Source organism: Mastigoproctus giganteus, chromosome 12, assembly GCF_048544385.1.
Source record: "Mastigoproctus giganteus isolate SK-2022 chromosome 12, ASM4854438v1, whole genome shotgun sequence".
Taxonomy (NCBI): Eukaryota; Metazoa; Arthropoda; class Arachnida; order Uropygi; family Thelyphonidae; genus Mastigoproctus; species Mastigoproctus giganteus.
The window spans coordinates 20,690,988-20,711,989 of record NC_143586.1 but is presented as its reverse complement, the minus strand read 5'-3'; the positions used below and the strand labels follow the sequence as shown (position 1 = coordinate 20,711,989).

The window sequence follows — 21,002 nt, the reverse complement described above, 5'->3', positions numbered from 1 at the left end:
AATACCAGACAATCTTAATTATACAGCCAATACGCTTGACCTTTTTCTCACAAACAACCCTTCTAAGTACGCGGTCGAAGTGAGAGGTCCTTTAGGCACTTCAGATCACAACTTGGTGATTGTCTCTTCTCCAATGGAACCTTTAACTCATGGCTATTCCCAACCTCGTGTTGTTTGGCATTACAAGAATGCAAAATGGGATGACCTGCGAGACTTCTTTTCTTCTTTTCCTTGGTCGGATTACTGTTTCAAAACTCCTGATGTCAACGTTTGCTCAGATTGTGTCAGTGAAATTATTCTTGCAGGAATGGAATCCTTTATCCCACACTGCACTTTACAATCTCGTCCTTTATCTAAACCTTGGTTTTCCAATAAATGTGCTAAGGCTGTTCAAGAGAAGAATTTTGCCTATCGTAATTGGCTTGTTTCTAATTCTTCAGTTTCATTTTCTGCCTACACCAAAGCTCGCAACAATTGTAAAGCAGTTATTAATCAGTCCAAACTAGAGTTTGAACAGGCTAAGAGTTGGAAACTTGCTTTTTGCCCTAATGGTAGCCGAGTAGTCTGGTCTCTTGCCAAAGCTATTGGCCGCAACTTTTGCCCATCTCTGCTCCCACCTCTGTCCAAACCAGATGGTTCTGTTGTCACTTCAGCCAAGGATAAAGCTGACCTGCTAGCATCCCATTTTTCTTCCAGCTCATGTATTAATGATCTTGGTAAAACACCTTCCACCATTCCCAACACGCTCCATTCAATGCCTCCTGTGGTCTTCCGTCAAAAGGATATCAGAAGGATTTTGATGAATCTTGATGCTAAGAAAGCTCCAGATCCTGATGGTATTTCTCCACTTGTTCTCAAAACCTGTGCTCCTGAACTTACTTCTATTCTTTGCTACCTTTTTTCACTTTCTTATTCCAAAGGTGTTTTTCCTTCTGCTTGGAAATTTGCTCATATCCAGCCAGTTCCTAAAAAGGGTGACAAATCCCTCTCATCCAATTATCGTCTCATTGCAATTACTTCTACTCTTTCTAAAGTAATGGAGAAATCAATTAACCGCCAACTCTTAAACTACCTAGAAACCTTCCATCTGATCAACGATCGCCAGTATGGATTCCGTCAGTGTCGATCCACTGGTGATATTCTGGCTTATGTTATCCATTTATGGACTAATTCAATGGAAAGGTTTGGTGAAACACAAGTAGTTGCTCTTGACATCTCAATTGCTTTTGATCGTGTTTGGCATAAAGGTCTTCTAAACAAGCTTCCATCTTATGGTTTGCCAACTGTTTTTAGTAATTGGTTATCTAGTTTTCTCTCTGATCGCTCACTGAGGGTGATGGTAGATGGCTCTCTGTCTTATAACTTCTTCACTAATGCCAGTGTCCCCCAAGGTTCAGTTCTTTCCCCCATTCTTTTCCTCTTGTATATTAATAACCTTCTTTTATTGACTTTAAATCCCATCCATAGTTTTGCCAGTGATAGCACATTGCATTCCACTTTCCATTTTGAGAAACCAGCTTCAACTTCTCGAAAATCTGCTACCAATTCCTTAAATGCCGATCTTCAGGTAATTCTCCAGTGGGGCAAAGACAACTTAGTTGATTTCAACCCTTCTAAAACTCAGTCTTGTCTTATATCTCGCAAAAAGGATTCTTCTGCTCCTGTGCTTATCTTTAGTGACACTCCGATTTCTAGGCAAAATGATATATCTCTTTTGGGGATTACTCTGACTTCTAATCTCTCTTGGCACAAGCACATTACAAATATTGCTTCGTCTGCATCTAAAAAAACTTGGTTTTCTCTTTCACTCTTGGCGTTACGTTTCTTCCAGACAGCTGCTCACTCTGTATAAATCGCAAATCCGCCCTGCCATTGAATATTGTTCCCACATCTGGGGTGGTGCCCCCAAAACCTCTCTCAGGCTTCTTGATTCCATTCAGAAGAGGGCAGTTAGGTTAATTAATGATTCATCTCTAACAGAGTCTCTCCACTCGCTTTCTCATAGACGTACTGTTTCTGCTGCATGCCTCTTCTACAGATACTTCCATGGGCACTGTTCTTCTGAATTGGCTTCTGTAATTCCGGCTCTCTCTTTCAAAACAGTCCGAACACGTGCCGCCACCAGCCAACATCCATTTACTGTCCAACTTCAAACCCACAGAACCAACTTTTCATCTTCCTCATTTATTCATTCAACTGCCGTTTTCTGGAAAAATCTTCCTTCATACGTATTTCCTGAAAATTACAATCTACAGAAGTTCAAGTCCGACCTGAACAAATATCTTCTTTCATCTTCTCAACCTCCAACCCAATCACGGTACTAAGTAATATAGGTTCTAATACCTCTCATGTTTGGGGTTCACATAAAAAAAAAAAAAAAAGAAGTTGATAGCTTAAACAGATTCAAGGCAGAACTAGACAAACATTTGGAGTGAGTGCATGGTGAAAAGAGAAGGGTAGGTTTTTTTTGGCTGATGCTATATAAGCTTGCTTTCTTGCATCATGTGCCCTTGCTAATTCTAAGTATTAACCTTGCATATGAGCAAAGTTGCACACGTGGTGAACATGTATATATCGTGTACTCCTCCCTACACAAAATAAGGCACAAAAAAGAGAGATATAATTGAATCTATTTTATTTAACAGATACTCTTCTACTGTTTTTCTATTCAAATGCACTGATAAACATTAGCATTAATTGAGGTATATGATGCAAGAAAGCAAGCTTATAGAGCATCAGCCAAAAAAAAAAAACCTTCCCATTTCACCCATTCAATCACTTCAAATGTTTGTCTAGTTCAGCCTTAAATTTATTTAAGCTATCTACTTCCACAACAACAGATGGAAGTCTGTTCCAGCAATCAACTATCCATTGGCTAAAGGCAAACTTCCGCACATCTATTTTACAACTGTGTTTCCTCAATTTGAATCTATTCCCCCTCAGGTTCTTAATTTGAGCAAGTGGAAGTAACCCATCAGCATTGAGCCTTCTTAAACTATTCTAGGCCTTGTACACCTCAATCAGATTACCTTGCTGGTGGGAAAGTGTATTCTAAAACTACAATTCAACTTTAGAAGCTTGTGGCCAGTCCAAATACTTCTCCCACTCTAATAGGTCTCATCTACTCATGCATGTAATTTAAATAGCTGCAACTACCAGCACAGATGAGCTTTATGACCTAATTCCACACCCTTTTCCCCATAAGCCATCCAGACTTATATTTAAACAAAAGGAGACTTTTAGCTGATAGAGTACATGTGGCCTTTGGTGAATCATGGACAGTGAGTCTTCTTTTTGCCTCTTTAAATTCTGTTACATTCTTTCACAGTAACAGTTGCAGCAAGTATCTAGGTAACATTAAAATGTTTATAAAACCTTTATGGAAGGCTCTTCCTGTTCTTTCCAGAGCATTCATTTATAGATTACAGGATACAGTTTAATTTACCACATGAAATCTGCGACATAATTGAAGTTGCTAACTTCAACTTTGGTGTCATCCCCTAGAACAGAAGTAGAGTTTTTTTTCCAATTATCAAATATTGTGTTGGGGAGGACTTAGTTAGCCAGTCTTGAGTGGGAGTGTGAGTTCTTCCTCCTGAGATATTCTTGTTTTTCTATCCTGTGAAATATGCTGATTACTTTGTGAGTATGTACTTCTTATCATGCTATACATAACTTGTTTTTGTAGCCGCCTCCGTAGCCAGGTGGGAAGGAGCAGCAGTGCATAACACACGCTTCTTGATTAGACTGGGGTTCGAGCCTGTCACCACCAAATACGGAGGATGCGGAAAGGTCAAGGGAATGACTACCGCATATTTCCGGAGCAATATGGCCTTAGTTGCTAATGCTCCTAATAACCAAATAACAAACAAACAAACAAACTTGTTTTTGTCCCCCCACCATCATATTGAAGTATACATGTTCTGTGTAGTGGTCAAATAAATAATTTCTACCTCCCATTTTTAAAATATTTGTCAGAATAGTATTACTACTTTATTTTCTGGAATAACGTTAGCTGTGTTTTACATATGCATGTAAACTGTGCATATGATTTTCATAAAACTGTGAAAATTTTATTAACTCTATATTTTATTATAGACTGTATTTTATTATAGTCTATATTTTATTATAGACTGTATTTCTCTGTCTATCCAGATTATATATGTATATTATGAAGAATTGAATTTCCATTGTGATTTTACAGGGACATACCTGTCATTCAAGAAGACCTCTGCTGAATACTCTTCTAAAATGGAGTAAATATAAAGCAGTTAAGTACTATACAAATAATGGAGATTGACACTGTAGAACCTCAGGCAAGTTTAATATGTATTATTAATATATATTTTTTAGGAAATTATAGTTGGATTAACAAGAATATTTTACTTGCGCTTTTATTATTATTCTACTAATACACAGTTTTCATTTTGGATAACCAAAAGTGATTTACCAGGAATGAAAATTTCATTATTTTTTAGAAACCAGAGGACTGTATTAACTCTACATATGGATTATATTATTAATAAAATAAATAGTAGTAGTAGTTGTGGCAAATGATGCAGGAAAGCAAGCTTATATAACAGCAGCCAAAAAAAAAAAAAAAAAACAGTTCACCGATCTGTACCCTCCACGAATTTGTCTTGGATTTATTCAACCCATCCACTACCACAACAACAAATGGAAGCCTGTCCAACAGTGGCGCCTCCGTAGCCAGGTGGGAAGGAGCAGCAGTGCGTAGCACACGCTTCTTGATTAGACCGGGGTTCGAGCCCGTCACTACCAAATACGGAGCATGCGGAAAGGTCAGGGAATGACCAACGCACCATAGCAATATGGCCTTAGTTGCTAATGCTCCTAAAAAAAAAAAAACCTGTCCAACAATCAACCACCCACTGTCTGAAGACAAACTTCCACAAAATCTATCCTGCAACCAACCTTCATCAACTTAAATTTGTCTCATGTGTATAGTCTTAGCAAGAGAAGAATGCCATTAAAATTCAGATTAATCATTCCATTCGAGGCCATAGACACCTCAATCAGATTATCCCATGTGTGCCTAGTCTCCAGATGCTGCAGTTTGCAGAGCTGAAGCCTTTCTAGCTAAGAGCACTCATTTGTTCCCTTTATGAATCTGGTTGCTCTTCTCTGCATCCATTCCAGCAGATCTACATCCCTCCTAACGTTAGGACTCCAGACCTGTATACATTACTCAAGATGTAGCCTAACCATGGCCTTATACAAAGGGATAATCACTTCCTTATCCATGCTAGCAAAGTTTCTTTATTTCAATGACAAAACTCCATGAGTTGGTAGCATGTCTGTACTGCTCATAGAATTTCATATCTGACTGCATAATAACCCCTCTACCCTGAGTGTAGTAGCACACAGTTGATTAATTACTCTGGGATTACTGCTACCCATATGCAGTACCTTACATTTGTCAATGTTAAATTTAAACTTCCCCTTCTCAGCCGATCGATCCTATTTTCCTAGATTTTGTTTCCTAGATATTTAGACATACCTGATATACCTTCATCAATATCATTAATAGATATCGAAAACAACAATGCACCCAGCACTGAACGCTTGGGGACTCCACTAATAACATTAGTCCATGAAGAGTAATGCCCATTGATAACCACTCTTTTTCTTCTCCCACTCAACCATTCCTTTATCCATAGCAGCAATTTGCCTCCAGTGCCACACTGCTCCAATTTGTGCAGCAGTCTTCCATATGTAACAGGGAAGAAGCTTTTCTAAGATTCAAATATATGATATAAAAGTGATTTCCTGCATCCAGTTCCTCTGTGACCACATCATAGTATCCAATCAAATTGGTCAGACAAGACTTTCCCTTAACAAAACCATGCTATGTCCAAGCTATAACTGAAATCTTGTCTAGATGATCCTGCAGTGCTTCTTTAACCAGTGCCTCCATTAATTTCCCTGGAACAGAAGTTAAACGGACAGGTCCTTTTGATCCTCCTTTGTGAATTGGTGTCACATTTGCACGTCTCCAGTCTTTGGGTACCTCCCCTAAGCCCAAGGAAGCTCTCATAATTATGGCTAAGGGTTTGCTTACTTCCTTTGCTGCCTCCTTTAATATAATTGGATAGATCCCATCCACGCCAGGTGCCTTTCTTATGTTTATCTTCAACAATTTCTCCTCCACTTTCCTCTCAGCTATTACAAAATTATTTAGCTCACTGCCAGAGTTTAGTTCACCTCTGGCATTCCCCTCCCTGAATAACTCCTCTTGTTTGAATGTAGATGCAAAATACTCATTTAGTTTGTTAGCCACCTGAACATTGTTGTCACATTTGCACATCTCCAGTCCATGGGTACCTCCCCTGAGTCCAAGGAAGCTCTCATAATTATGGCGAAGGGTTTACTTATTTCCTTTGCTGCCTCCTTTAATGTAACTGGATAGATCCCATCCACGCCAGGTACCTTTCTTATGTTTATCTTCAACAATTTCTCCTCCACTTTCCTCTCAGTTATTACAAAATCATTTAGCTCACTGCCAGAGTTTAGTTCACCTCTGGCATTCCCCTCCCTGAATAACTCCTCTTGTGTGAATGTAGATGCAAAATACTCATTTAGTTTGTTAGCCACCTGAGCAGGATCATCAACAGTTGTACCATCAGATATCCAGTGTGATCAGTTTGATTCATCAAAGAAGGATGAATCTGATTCATCATTCTTTGCATCCTTTGCCAAACATTTCTCACAATGTGCCTTTGCCTGCCTAAGCTCCTTTGTGACTTGGTTTCAGACCAGCTTATATCTATCATAGGCTTCCGTGTTACCCATTAATTTATATGTATCCCACGCATTTTTCTTATCTGCCACATGTCTCATTAGTTCATCTGACATCCGTTTAGGCCTAAATCTTGAACAGTTTTTTTAGTTGGTATGAAAAGCCTAGTAGCTTCCAAGATTAATTCTTTGAATGCTTCCCATTTTGAATTTGCTGTTGGTAATGTCATCAGTTGGTCCCATCGTATAGAACGTAAATTATTTAAATACTGTCCCAGACCTCTGCAGTCGCCTTTACAAAAGCAAAAATCCTTCCCTTTACCCCCTGATGATAGTTACCTCTTTGAGTAAATCCCACTTCAGCACACTGTGATCACTGACACCTATTGGTTCGTTTATTTGTAGATTCTTATGCATGAAGAATCACTACTGATGATCAGGCCAAGAGTATTACTCCCTCTAGTTGCCTCCCGAACATGCTGCTCTAGAAAACAATCATCAATAAAATCCACAAAAGCCTTGCTCGTGTGTGAGTGACCAATCCACAAATTCCAGTCAATATCTGGGAAATTTAAATCCCCCATTATAAGACTCTATGATTTACTGGCCCACTCTATTTCCCTGTACAGTTTTTTTTATTATACTCATCAGAGTCATTAGGCCTGTAACACACTCCTACTCTCAGTTTTGATTTCCCAGTGCTTATGTCACACCAAACTGACTCGACACCGCACTGTCCAGCCATGTTGACTGGCTCTACTTCCTTGGAATTTGTGTGTTTCTTAACTAATAGCATACCCCTCCTCCTTTCCTATCCTGTCTATACTTGTTACAGTATGTCCTGATGTACTTGTTAAATATGTTCTGAGATCTCCTGCTCTTAGTATAATTTGTGCCAACTTTTATCGCCTTTTGTGCCCTTAAAAGATGAATTCTGCTCTACAACATCATCTGCTTTGCCCCTGGTAGACATACCCTGTTCATATTCGACCTAACCTTGCATAATATATTTCCCTTTTCCCTGATAATAGAGTCACTGACAATAACCACCTCCTGATTCTCAAGTGTGAGCATAGGTGTTGAGTTGGGCAGCTGAGAGCTTGATGTGCCCCATTTTAATTCCTTCGAGGACATCTGCCCTACTTCTCAGACTCTCATAAACACCCATCAGAACGCTAAGTTGGTACTTAATTTTTTCACACACTTTCTACATTGAACACACACACACACACACACACACACACACACACACACACACACACACACACACACACACACACACACACACACACACACACACACACACACACACAAAATATTGCCCTTGGCTGTATCATGTTCTGATCCAGAAAGATCTGCAAACATTGCAAAAGTTGCCCATTTTGTTAGGCTGTGATTCATAGGAGAATCATCCCCTGCAGTTATCCTCGATCCAGAGCACTCCTGATACTTTGTGCCTGTTTGTTTGCTGCTCTAGTTTTGGGAGTGATTTCCTGTTAAATACAATTTAATTGATCAATAATGAAAATTAATTAAATTAATAAATTTAACTAACTGACAATACTGCACTAAGCTAATAGCTTCCTAAATTCAGTGATGTGTATTATGCTAACAAGTCTTATGTTCTACCTTATGCTATCAAATTCAAGATAAGTTATACTATGCCGTGCGCCTCCGTAGCCAGGTGGGAAGGAGCAGCAGTGCGTAGCACATGCTTCTTGATTAGACTGGGATTCGAGCGCGTCACCACCAAATACGGAAGATGCGGAAAGGTCAGGGAATGACCACTGCATATCCCAGAGCAATTATGGCCTTAGTTACTAATGCTCCTAAAAACCAAATAACAACAACATACTATGTCGTTCCAATCGCTGTTTTAAAATAGTCATATCCTTACTACAAAGTAAAGTTTCTTAGCTAAAAACAAAAAAAAATATATGCCTAACAAGTGATTAGAACCTTTGAGCTTTTTATTTATCACAATTAAAACCCTACTCTTCCACTGCACTAATAGTTGTGTTACGCTATTCATGCCAAAATATCGATACAATAGTGGTACGAATAATAAGTCAAAACCTACAAAATCACTAGCCAAATTTAAAAATAAGCTACCGAAAGGATTAATACTATTAAAACCATTTGTCAAATACAGTTTAATATGTTAATTAATTAAAAAGATGGTAAAAATTTCAGACTGTACACACGCATTCCAGTGTAGCATTCATTGATCGTAACATTTCTGGTACTCACTTTCTGATATCTGTTTTAATACCCATGTTACATTACTCTGAATTTCAGAAACTGACTGAAAATGTGTTCCTTTCATAACTCCTTTTAGTTGAGGAAATAAAAAGAAGTCACAAGAAAACAAATCTGGAGAATATGGAGGGTGCTGCAATGTTGTGATCGATTTTTAAGTTAAAAACTGTTTCACTACAATGGCAGAATGTGCAGGAGCATTGTCATGATGCAAAATCCATGACGAAGCAATTTCAGGTCGAACCCGGTTGACTTGCTTGAGAAGCCTCAGAATAATCACCTCAGAGGGCATAAATTCAAATTGAGGAAGGACGGATGTCGGATAGATGTGCGGAAATTTGCCTTTGGCCAGCGGGTGGTTGGTTGGTGGAACCGACTTCCATCACTTGTTGTTGAAGTTGATAGCCTAAACAAATTTAAAGCTCAACTGGACAGGTATTTCGAACAAACGGAGGGGTGAAATGGGAGTGGGTTTTCGTTTTTTTTTGGCTGATGCTGAATAAGCTTGCTTTCTTGCATCATATGCCTCTACTAATGCTAATGCTAATGCTAAGCCTTTCCAAAACTTGAAGGTAAAATTGTCGATTGACAGTTTCATTAGGTGGAACAAACTCTTTGTGGATGATTTCTTTTCGATAAAAAAAGCAAATTAATGTGGTTTTCACTTTTGACTTTGATATTCTTGCTATTTTGGAGCTTGGTGACTTTGCCTTTTTGTTTCGGTATCATAAGCAAATACCCAGCTTTCATCCCCTGTAATTACATAAGAAAGTAAATCTGGAACATCTTCAATGCTTTCCCACATCTCCTGAGAATGTCACAACTGAATTTCTTTCTGCTCATGAGAGAGGTGTTTCAGTACCAGCTTTGCACACACTTTCCTCATCAACAAATTTTCAGTCAAAATTAATCTAACACTTTCCCGATTAATGTTTAGTTTTTCAGCAATCATTCTTGTGGTTAACCACCTATTGCTTTGAACAAGATAATGCACACGAACAATGTTTTCATCATGTCAAGTCGTGGAAGGACACCCTGAACACTCAGCATCTTCAATGGATTCACATCCTTCTCAAAACTGTTTTGCCCAATTGAAAACGTGTGGTTTCGACATGGTATCATTTCCATAAACTCTGGTCAACTTTTCTTAAATATCTGTTGATGATTCGCCACTTTTCACCAAAAATTTTATCACAATTCTTTGCTCTAAATTGCATTTCACTTTTCATGTAACACGGAACTGAAACGTTTTTACATGAACCAACTTGTACAATGACTGAAATGACTGACAACTTTGCATGCAGGTAGGGGAGGGGTTCAGGCTACACAGCAGGAGGATGTAACGGTTTAATGGTCACTTTAGACGGAAACAAAATTATTCTCAAAACTTTATTGTCGTGCCTCATACATACGTGTGTGTGTGTGTGTGTTTATGTAACTAGGGCACCTTATCATAGCATTCTCACGTTCCAATCTTCCAACATTGAACGATAGCTGTTCAAGGATGATCTGAAGATTTACAAAGTTTCTCTCTCTCTGTGCTTTTTTATTTTTACAGTTTTATCAATTCTAATAGATTCCCATTGCTTCTTGTGTAAATCCCTACCATGTTACCACATTTTAATTCCATTATCATTATTATTTCTCTCTACCTGTCCTTTTTGCAAACCACTTAGCAGCTTTCTCCTTGTTTAGCTTTTTATGGGTAGTAAATAAGCACCAAATCATGCAATGGAATTGCAGAGGTTTTTGCAGCAGTATTGATGATATCTGTGAATTAATTCACTGTTACAACCTTGCTGCCACATGCCTACAAGAAACGAATTTAACACCAACAATCACCATTTCAGTCAAAAACTATACTGTCTTCAGAAAAGATCGATCTGAAATTAACAGCTCCCCATGGAGGAGATAATAGCTATACTTGTGGAATCATGAATCCCCTTCAGGTGCATTCCACTGCAAACACCATTAGAAGCTGTTGCTACACATATAGTAGTACTAGTAGTGGCATGTGATGCAAGAAAGCAAGTGTATGAGCTTATGCAGCATCAGCCAAAAAAAAAAAAAAAAAATCACACTATTCCCTCCAAATGCCTGTCCAGTTCCTCCTTAAATTTATTCAACCTATCAACTTCCACAACGACAGATGGAAGTTTGTTCCAGCAATTAACCGCTGGCTAAAGGCAAATTTCTGCACATCTGTCCTTTCTTAATTTGAATTTATTCCCCCTTAGGTTTCTAATCTGAACAAGTGGAAGGATCCCATCAGAATTCCGCGTGCTCAACCCATTCAAGGCCTTATACACCTCAATCAGATCACCATGCAGGTGTCTAGTCTCCAGCCACTGCAATTTGCGGAATTTAAGCCTCTCTTGGTAAGAGGATCCCTTCATTCCCCTCACCAATCTTGTTGCCCTTCTCTGTACATGCTCAAGCAAATCTACATCCTTCCTAAAATGAGGCCTCCAGACCTGTACACAGTACTCAAGGCGTGGCCTGACCTTGCCTTATACAGAGGGACAATCACCTCCTTTTCCCTGCTAGCAAAATTCCTATATATCATTGACAAAACCCCATGACCTGGCCTGGCAGCCTGTCTGCATTGCTTAGACTTCTTCATATCTGACTGCACAATTGCTCCCAGGTCTTTTTTATTTTCTACCACCTTAAGTGTAGTGCCACACAGTTGGTACGTTTCTCTGGGGTTACTTCTACCCATATGCAGTACTTTGCATTTGTCAAGGTTAAACTTCAGTTGCCACTTCTTATCCCATCTGCCCAAATTTTCTAGATCCTGTTGCAGTAGCACACTGCCATTGCTGTCATTAACAACCCTGCCAACCTTTCTATCATCTGCAAACTTCGACATTAAGCCTGATATACCTTCATCAATATCATTGATAAATATACAAAACAACAGTGAACCCAACACCGAACCCTGTGGGACTCCACTAATAACTTTAGTCCACGAAGAGCAGCACCCATTAATTACCACCCTCTGTCTTCTCCCACTTAACTATCCTTTTATCCATTGTAGCAACTTAACCTTTATATCATTCTGCTCCAATTTTTACAATAGTCTTCCATGCACAACAGTGTCAAAAGCTTTCCTGAAATCCAAATATATGATATCAAAATTATTTTTTGCATCCAGTTCATTTGTAACCACATCGTAACATCCTATCAGATTTGTCAGACAAGACTTTCCCTTAACAAACCCATGCTGTGTCTGAATTATTGCTGCAGTCTTGTCTAGGTGATCCTGCAATGCATCTTTAACCAGTGACTCCATTATTTTACCCGGAACAGAAGTTAAACTAACTGGTCTGTAATTAATCATGTCACCCTTCGATCCCTCTTTGTGAATTGGGGATACATTTCCACATTTCCAGTCCGTGGGAACCTCCCCCGAGTCCAAGTATGCTCACATAATTATGGCTAAGGGTTTGCTTAGTTGCTTTGCCGCCTCCTTTAATATAACTGGATAGAACCCATCCACCCCAGGTGCTTTTCTTATGTTTAACTTCAACAATTTCTCCTCCACTTTGCTCCCAGTTATTACAAAATCATTAAGTATCCTGCTACAATTTGATAACCTTCTGCCATTTTCAAACCTTAATAATTCCTCATGTGTGAATGTAGATGCAAAATATTCATTCAGTTTGTTTGCTATCTGAGCAGAATCATCAACAGTCGAACCATCAATGTCAAGTGGACCAATCAGATTCATCCCCTTCCTTTTAGAGTTTATATAAGTAAAGAAATCCTTGCTGTTTTTCTTAGCATCTTTTGCCAAGGATTTCTCATAATCTGCCTTCGCCTGCCTAACCTCCTTTGTAACCTGATTACAGATTAGCTTATATCTGCCATGGGCTTCTGAGTCGCTGGATATGCTTGATATCGCTTGATGTGTGTGTGTGTGCGATGCAAGGAGTGTATCAAAATCAGGCAACAACTCAGCGTTCTTATGGGCCTATATGAGAGCTTGAAGGACAGGGTGGATGCCCTCGAACGAACTAAATTGAGGGGCCCATCAAGCTCTCAGCTGCCCACATCAACGCCAGAGCTTTCACTTGGGAATCGCATGACACAGAGACAACCCCCAAGGCAGAATGCGTTGGTCCCAAAGGAACTAGTAGTTGTTGGTGACTCTATTGTCAGGGAAACGGGGAACATGCTTTGTAAAAAGGATAGGTGGAACTGGACCAGGGTATGTCTGCCAGGGGCAAAGGTTGATGACGTTGTAGAGCAGATATCATCGTTGAAGGGCACAAAAGGTGATATAGTTGTACACGTTGGCACTAATGATATCAAGAGTAGGAGACTGGCAGAATTGCTTAACAAGTACAGGTCACTGTTGAAAAAAAGCCGTGAAATAGGGTTGAATTTGAAAGTGTCTGCAATTCTGCCCAGACACGACAGGAGGGAGTATATGATGAGAGCCTTGTCAATCAATTCGGCCCTGGAAAGATTGTGCAAGGCTCAAGGGGTAGAATTTTTTTCAGCCTGGACTGTACTTGTTAACAGGAGAGATTGCTTCTACAGTGATGCGATACACTTAAATAGAAAGGATGCAAGAATATTTGCTGATGCTATCGAGGCAGTGTTCGGTATGTCAGAAAACTGCTAGGGGGAGCACAAGACGAATAGATAAACAGTAGCCACTGGCAGAGGTGAAAGAGATTCTTGCACTGCTTCTATTGGAATGAGCAGAAGCCTGAAAAACAAGATGCAGGATATTTCAGAGACTGCCGGGAGTCATTGCGGTACAAGTAAACACATGGGTTGTGTTAGGGTAGCTAAGAATAGAAATAGGTGCATGTATACTTGCGTGTACACCAATGCTAGGAGTTTAGTAAATAAATTTGATGAATTTGAGGTATTGCTCAAAACATCAAAGGCAGATATTGTTGGGATATCAGAGACGTGGTGTCACACAGATATAAGATTGCAGAACTGGAATTTGGGGAGTACAACGTCTACAGAAAGGATAGACTGGATAGGAAGGGAGGAGGGGTTATGCTATTAGTTAAGAAATACATAAAATCCAATTAAGTGAAGCCAGTGTACATTGCTGGACAGTGCAGTGTCGAGTCAGTTTGGTGTGACATAAGCATTGGGAGATCAAAATTGAGAGTAGGAGTGTGCTATAGGCCTAATGACTCTGATGAGTATAATAAGAAACTGTACAGGGAGATAGAGTGGGCCAGTAAATCAGAGAGTCTTATAATGGGAGATTTTAATTTCCCAGGTATTGACTGGAATTTGGGGGCTGGTCACTCACACACTAACAAGGCTTTTGTAGATTTATTGGATGATTGTTTTCTACATCAGCATGTTCGGGAGGCAACTAGAGGGAGGAATACTCTTGATTTGATTATAAGCAGTGATTCTTCATGCATTAAGAATCTGCAGATAAATGAACCACTAGGTGGCAGTGATCACAGTGTGCTGAAGTGTGATTTACTCAAAGAGGTAACTACCATTAAGGGTAAAGGGAAGGGTTATTGCTTTTGTAAAGGCGACTACGATGGACTGAGACAGTATTTATATTCTATACAGTGGGACCAACTGATGATGTTACCAACAGCAAATGCAAAATGGGAAGCATTCAAAGAACTTATTTTGGAAGCTACTAGGCTTTACATACCAACTAAGAAATATTGTTCAAGGTTTAGGCCTAAATGGATGTCAAATGAACTGATGAGGCATATGGCAGAGAAGAAAAATGCTTGGGATACATATAAATTAACATATGACACAGAAGCCTATGATAGATACAAGTTGATCTGTAACCAAGTTACAAAGGAGGTTAGGTAGGCGAAGGCAGATTACGAGAAATCTTTGGCAAGGGATGCAAAGAAAAACAGCAAAGAGTTCTTTACTTATGTAAACTCTAGAAGGAAGGGGTGAATCAGATTGGTCCACTTGATATCGATGGATCAACTGTTGATGATCCTGCTCAGGTAGCTAACAAACTAAATGAATATTTTGCATCGACATTCACACATGAGGAGTTATTTAGCGAGGGGAAAGCCAGAGGTGTATTCAACTCTAGCAGTAAGCTAGAGAATCTTGTAATAACTGAGAGTAATGTGGAGGAGAAATTGTTGAAGATAACCACAAGAAAGGCACCCAGGGTGGATGGGATCTATCCAGTTATATTAAAGGAGGCAGCAAAGGAAGTAAGCAAACCCTTAGCCATAATTATGAGAGCTTCCCTGGACTCAGGGGAGGTATCCACAGACTGGAGATGTGCAAATGTGACCCCAAATCACAAAGGAGGATCAAAGGCTGACACAAGTAATTATAGACCTGTGAGATTAACTTCTGTTCCAGGAAAATTAATGGACTCACTAGTTAAAGAAGCACTGCAGGATCATTTAGACAAGACTTCAGTTATAGCTCAGACACACCATGGTTTTGTTAAGGGGAAGTCTTGCCTGACCAATTTGATTGGATACTATGATGCAGTCACAAAGGAACTGTATGCAGGAAATAACTTTGATATTATATACTTGGATCTTAGAAAGGCTTTTGATACTGTTGCACATGGAAGACTGCTGCACAAATTGGAGCAGTGTGACATTGGAGGCAAATTGCTGCTGTGGATAAAGGGGTGGCTGAGGAGGAGAAGACAGAGAGTAGTAATCAATGGACACTGCTCGTCGTGGACTAATGTTATTAGTGGAGTCCCTCAGGGCTCAGTGTTGGGTCCATTATTGTTTTCTGTATTCATAAATGATGTTGATGATGGTATATCAAGCTTAATGTCTAAGTTTGCAGACGATACAAAGGTAGGCAGGATTGTCAAGGACACTACTGACACTATGCTGCTGCAACAGGATCTGGAAAGGTTGAGCAGATGGGCTGAGAGGTGGCAAATGAAATTTAACATTGACAAATGTAAAGTACTACACATGGGAAACAGCAACCCCAGAGCAATGTATCAGTGTAGTACCACAGAGCAAGTCTGTGGTAGTACACTGACAGTGGTAGAGAATGAAAGGGACCTGGGGGTGGTTGTGCAGGCAGATATGAAGTTCTCTGAGCAGTGCAGACAGGCTGCAAGAGTAGCTCATGGTGTATTGTCAATGATATATAGGAATTTTTCTAGCAGGGATAAGGAGGTGATTATTCCCTTGTATAAGGCAATGGTCAGGCCACACCTAGAGTACTGTATACAGGTCTGGAGGCCTCATTTCAAGAAGGATGTAGAGCTGCTGGAACGAGTACAGAGAAGGGCAACAAAATTAGTGAATGGAACAAAGAGGTGCTCTTACGAAGAAAGGCTTAAGTTTTGCAAATTACAGTGTCTGGAGACTAGGCACCAGCGAGGTGATCTGAGAGAGGTGTATAAAGCCTTGAATGGTTTGTGCATGCTCAATGCTGATGGGATTCTTCCTCTCGCTCAGAATAATCACCTGAGAGGGCATAAATTCAAATTGAGGAAAGACAGATGTAGGATAGACATGCGGAAATTTGCCTTTAGCCAGCGGGTGGTTGGTTGGTGGAACAGACTTCCATCCCTTGTCGTGGAAGTTGATAGCCCAAATAAGTTTAGGGCTCAGCTGGACAGGTATTTTGAACATAGGGATGAAGTGGAAGTGGTTTTTTTTTTTTTTTTTGGCTGATGCTGCATAAGTCTATGCAGCATCAGCCTAGTCTCCAGACACTGTAATTTGCAAAACTTAAGCCTTTCTTCGTAAGAGCACCCCTTTGTTCTATAAATTGTTCTATAATTGTTCTAATTATAGAACAATTTCTCTAACCAGCTGCTTGAATAAGACTGTGTAAAACATGGTTCACCATCGACTCACCTGGTATCTTGAATCCCGAAACATAATTAGTAAAAATCAGTTTGATTTTCGAAAGAATAGAGCTTCCCTAGACCTCATGCCAAAAGCTGAAACAAACATAAGAAACGCATTCATCAGAAATCAACATCTCGTCATGATATGCCTTGATATAGAGAAGGCTTTTGGTACCACATGGCGATATGGCATCCTAAGAAATCTCCATTCTATTCATATGAGAGGCCATTTACCATATTTTATTCAAAGCTGCCTTTGACACAGATTGTTCCAAGTTAGGTATCGGCAGGTTTTATCACAAACATACACACAAGAAGAAGGAATCCCACAAGGCTCTATTCTTAGTGCCACTCTGTTTTCAATACAAATAAAAACAATATTGCAAACCGCATTCCAAATACCATTGACTCATATATCTATGCAGATGATCTTACCATACCTGCCATTTTCAGAATATGAGCTATATCAAGAGGCATCTACAAATATCCATAAATAACATTGAATTGTGGATGGCACGAAATGAGTACAAACTGTCAAGCCACAAATCTACAGCCTTTCATTTCTGCACAAAATGCAGAATGCATCCTGAACCTGAGTTGCACATGGCCAGTCACCCTCTACCAATTGTGAACAGTATTCCCTTCCTAGGGCTAATTTTTGATAAGAAGTTCAACTCCAGGAGCACATCAAATATCTAAGAACCACTTGCATGAAGAAAGTGAATATACTCTGAGTCATCTCCAGTACATCTTGGGGTGCAGATTGTTATACCCTTCTCCACTTATATAAGTCCCTAATTAGATCTTGGCTAGATTATGGAGCACCTGTTTATGACTCAGCTAGGGAGAGTGCCTTAGTCTGTCTTGCACCCATTTAACACTCTTCTCCTAGGATAGCCCTAGGTGCGTACAGAACATTACAAGTTCAAAGTTTTTATGTTGAGGCTAATAAACCTCCACAGCATCAGAAAGAAAGATGTTGCTGATGAACTACTCAGCTAAAATTAAAAGCCTGCCTACTCATCCTGTTTGGACACTACTGCTTGATCCTCATGATCCTGGGTTTATTTGCATAGTGGAAAACCCACTATGCAAATAAACCCAGAACAATTTGGCCTACTGGTATCAGACTGCAGAATCTAACAGAAAGCTGGAACATTCAGCTTGATAAATTCCTCAGAGAATTAAAAGATCCGGATCCCTGTGGACTACCTTCACACTTTCTTCTGATGAATACTTTGAGCAATGGGGTAAAGGGTCTATAGCAAATATTAACATCCAGCAACTACATTTTGCTCACACACAAAAGTACCCCCACTTTTCCAAGATCTATACTGATGGTTCAGTCTGACAAAATCTGACAATGAATGTGCAGATGGGTGCAGCTGCTGTCTTCCCTAATACAACTGTTTCAATTTCATTTCCAGCCAAATGTAGCAGTTATACTACTGAGCTTCATGCCATTAAGCTTGCTCTGAAAAACATCCTACTGTTGTCAATAAATAAAATCATAATATATGCTGATTCACAGAATGTTCTTTTAGCTTTGAAAAGCACTTCCTCACCTAACAATCTTTTATTAAAGCTCATATGACATAAGGTAATGCATTTTCATGAACATCAGCAAACTGTTATCTCCGCTTGGATCCCTGGCCACAGTGGTATTCCAGGAAATGAATGTACAGATGATGCTGCAAAGCATCCTTCCAACAAAGCCTCAACAAATGATCTAATCCCATATTCTGATTATAGACAATATATGGAGAACATCTATGTAACAATGGACACTTCTGTGGAAAATGCAAATAAATATAAAGCTATTTCAAATAAAACCTGAACCACAATTATGGACTTCTAGCCTTCGTAAAAATAGAAAAGAAGTAATCTTAGCCAGAACACAAATAGGTCATACTCACCTCACACATCTCTATCTGCTTACAGGAAATGATCCTCTGCAGCGTGCACATTGCTCGCAACCACTTACAGTAAAACATATACTCTTTGAATGTAGCTTGTTCGACAACACCCTACGAACGTCTTTTAGTTTCATTTCAGATCTGCAAACCTCTGTCTCTCAATAGCATCATAGGTAAAGAAGCAAATCTCTCTGAATTCTTTCTCTACTTAAAACAAATTCAAATGTGTGATCGTTTCAAACTGTTGCATAGGTAGTTCTTATATGTAAAGTCAATTGATTTGGGAGGTGCAATATGGCTTAAGTAGCCCTTGGGTCAGAAAATACCAAAACAACAACAATAGCCACTGAATGTTGCAAGGGGCGGAGGGATGTCGAACCACATTGCCAGAATTGTGCCTTATAGATCTGCAGTCGTCCCTGGTGGAGGATCAGAATGCTGGATATGTCAATCCACATAATCTCAGAGATGTTCTGTGGAATTCATAGCTAGCCAAAGGTCAAGGTAGCACCTTGAGGTCACTTTCATATTTTGCAAATCACTCTTAAACAATACCAGCAACTTTTCAGTGTACATAGTCCTGCTGAAATACATCTGTGCCTTCCAGGAAAGACAGTCACCATAAAGAGGTATATCTGATCAGCTACAATGGATAGATAGTTTTTAGCATTCAGAGTGTAGCCTAGGGGGTATGAGGGCACCAAGAGATACCCAGGAAAACGTCCCCATCCCAAAATTCCTCAGGAATTTCTACCTTGCCTATTTCTGTTGGACTAGGATATTGGAACTATTCCTCTCCACAGTTTTTCACCACCACATATCTGCCATCCACATGATTCATTGGAAAAAACATGTTTTTTCCTATTCATCAGTGATGGTGTTCAGATGGAAACTAGGCATTGTTAGCCATAAGCTTTGGTATCTTGATGGGGGTGCCTACTCCGAAAGCCCATATGGAGAAGGGTTCATTGGATCGTGGTCTTGGAAACACTGTTGGTCATCTAGTTAAAGTCCATGTTCAGCTGTTCCACTGTTTCTGTCTATTGGCTAGCACAAGTCAGGACAGTCTATGTTCACTGTAACCATTGATGATTCATGAGCACTTGCCATTGTCTGGTGCTGCTGCTCTGTCCATTCCAAGAGCACTTTAACTACAGCACTCTGAAAACAACTTACAAGATTCAGTTTCCTTAATATTGCTACCCTTCAACTGGAAAAGCATCCTTTTTTTTTTTGAAGTCTGTCAGATCATGCCTCTTGCCTATGCCTATCACTTACTTCATATGGATTGCATGTCATAACACTGAAATTGCATGTTTACTGGTTCTCACAAGTGTGCCACCAGGCAGGGAGGAACGGCCAATTGCTAAAACATGGGGGGGGGGTTGTCATAATATTTTGTCTAGGTAGTGTATATACTGTATTTGGATGAAAACATATATTTATTATTTTTTTTAAGCTAGCCTTTGAATTTCTACAAGTTGTTAGCTTTAACTACCCACGGAGGCAATTTAATACAATTATTAACATCTTGCTGACTAAAGGAAAAAAATTTATACAATCCAGTCTAGAATTATTCTCCCTTAGTTTGAATTTGTGGCCCTTGTTCTGGCACCATTTAACAGTTTGAAAATATCTTCATTTACTATACTATTCCCGTCCCTTTCTTCCCCCCCATTCCCAAAGGCTTATAACCTGAGTTTGATGCCTGAGTTAGTGCTTGAATCTTTTTCAAAAAGCTCATCTTTCCTTTTAAGTGTATCCTCTGTATTTGGACATGGTATTTGAAGTTCAATCTCAAAGTTGCCTTATACACGTGAATTGTAATTTTCTTATCTACAAGCAGTTGTTTTATAACTGACAGAACATCATAGACAGAACATCATGGATCATCTTTGCCTCCTATCTGCATTGCAAGAGGACTTCGTATCAGCATTAACTGTAACTCCCAAATCCCTTTCATTCTCTTTTGCTTCTAATTCATCCCCAATAATTGTATAATTTATTTTGGGGTTGTTATTTACCAAGTGTAAAACATTGCATTTTGCAACATAAAAACATAGTTACCTCTTATCTAATCATTCTGATGCTCTTCAAGTCATTCTGGATGTATAAAGTGTGCCTGATTCTGGACTTTTTTACTTCCTCCCAATCTTCATTTCATGTGAAAATTCAGTTATTATGTGTTGTATCTCTTTGTCAATGTGATTTGAAAAAAAAAAAAAAAAAAAAAAAACAGAAAAAGAAACAGG

General features: G+C 39.4%; 1 protein-coding gene across 1 annotated transcript in view; it reads left to right on the top strand.

The window, feature by feature from the left end:
* Positions 1–21,002, top strand: part of LOC150076763 (uncharacterized) — a 408,267-nt gene that overhangs the window by 29,597 nt on the left and 357,668 nt on the right. The window contains exon 2 of the mRNA XM_090386915.1: positions 4,205–4,316. Within this exon, the coding sequence (XP_090243041.1) occupies positions 4,290–4,316 (27 nt within the window). The 5' untranslated portion in view covers positions 4,205–4,289. The remainder of the gene's footprint in view (positions 1–4,204; positions 4,317–21,002) is intronic.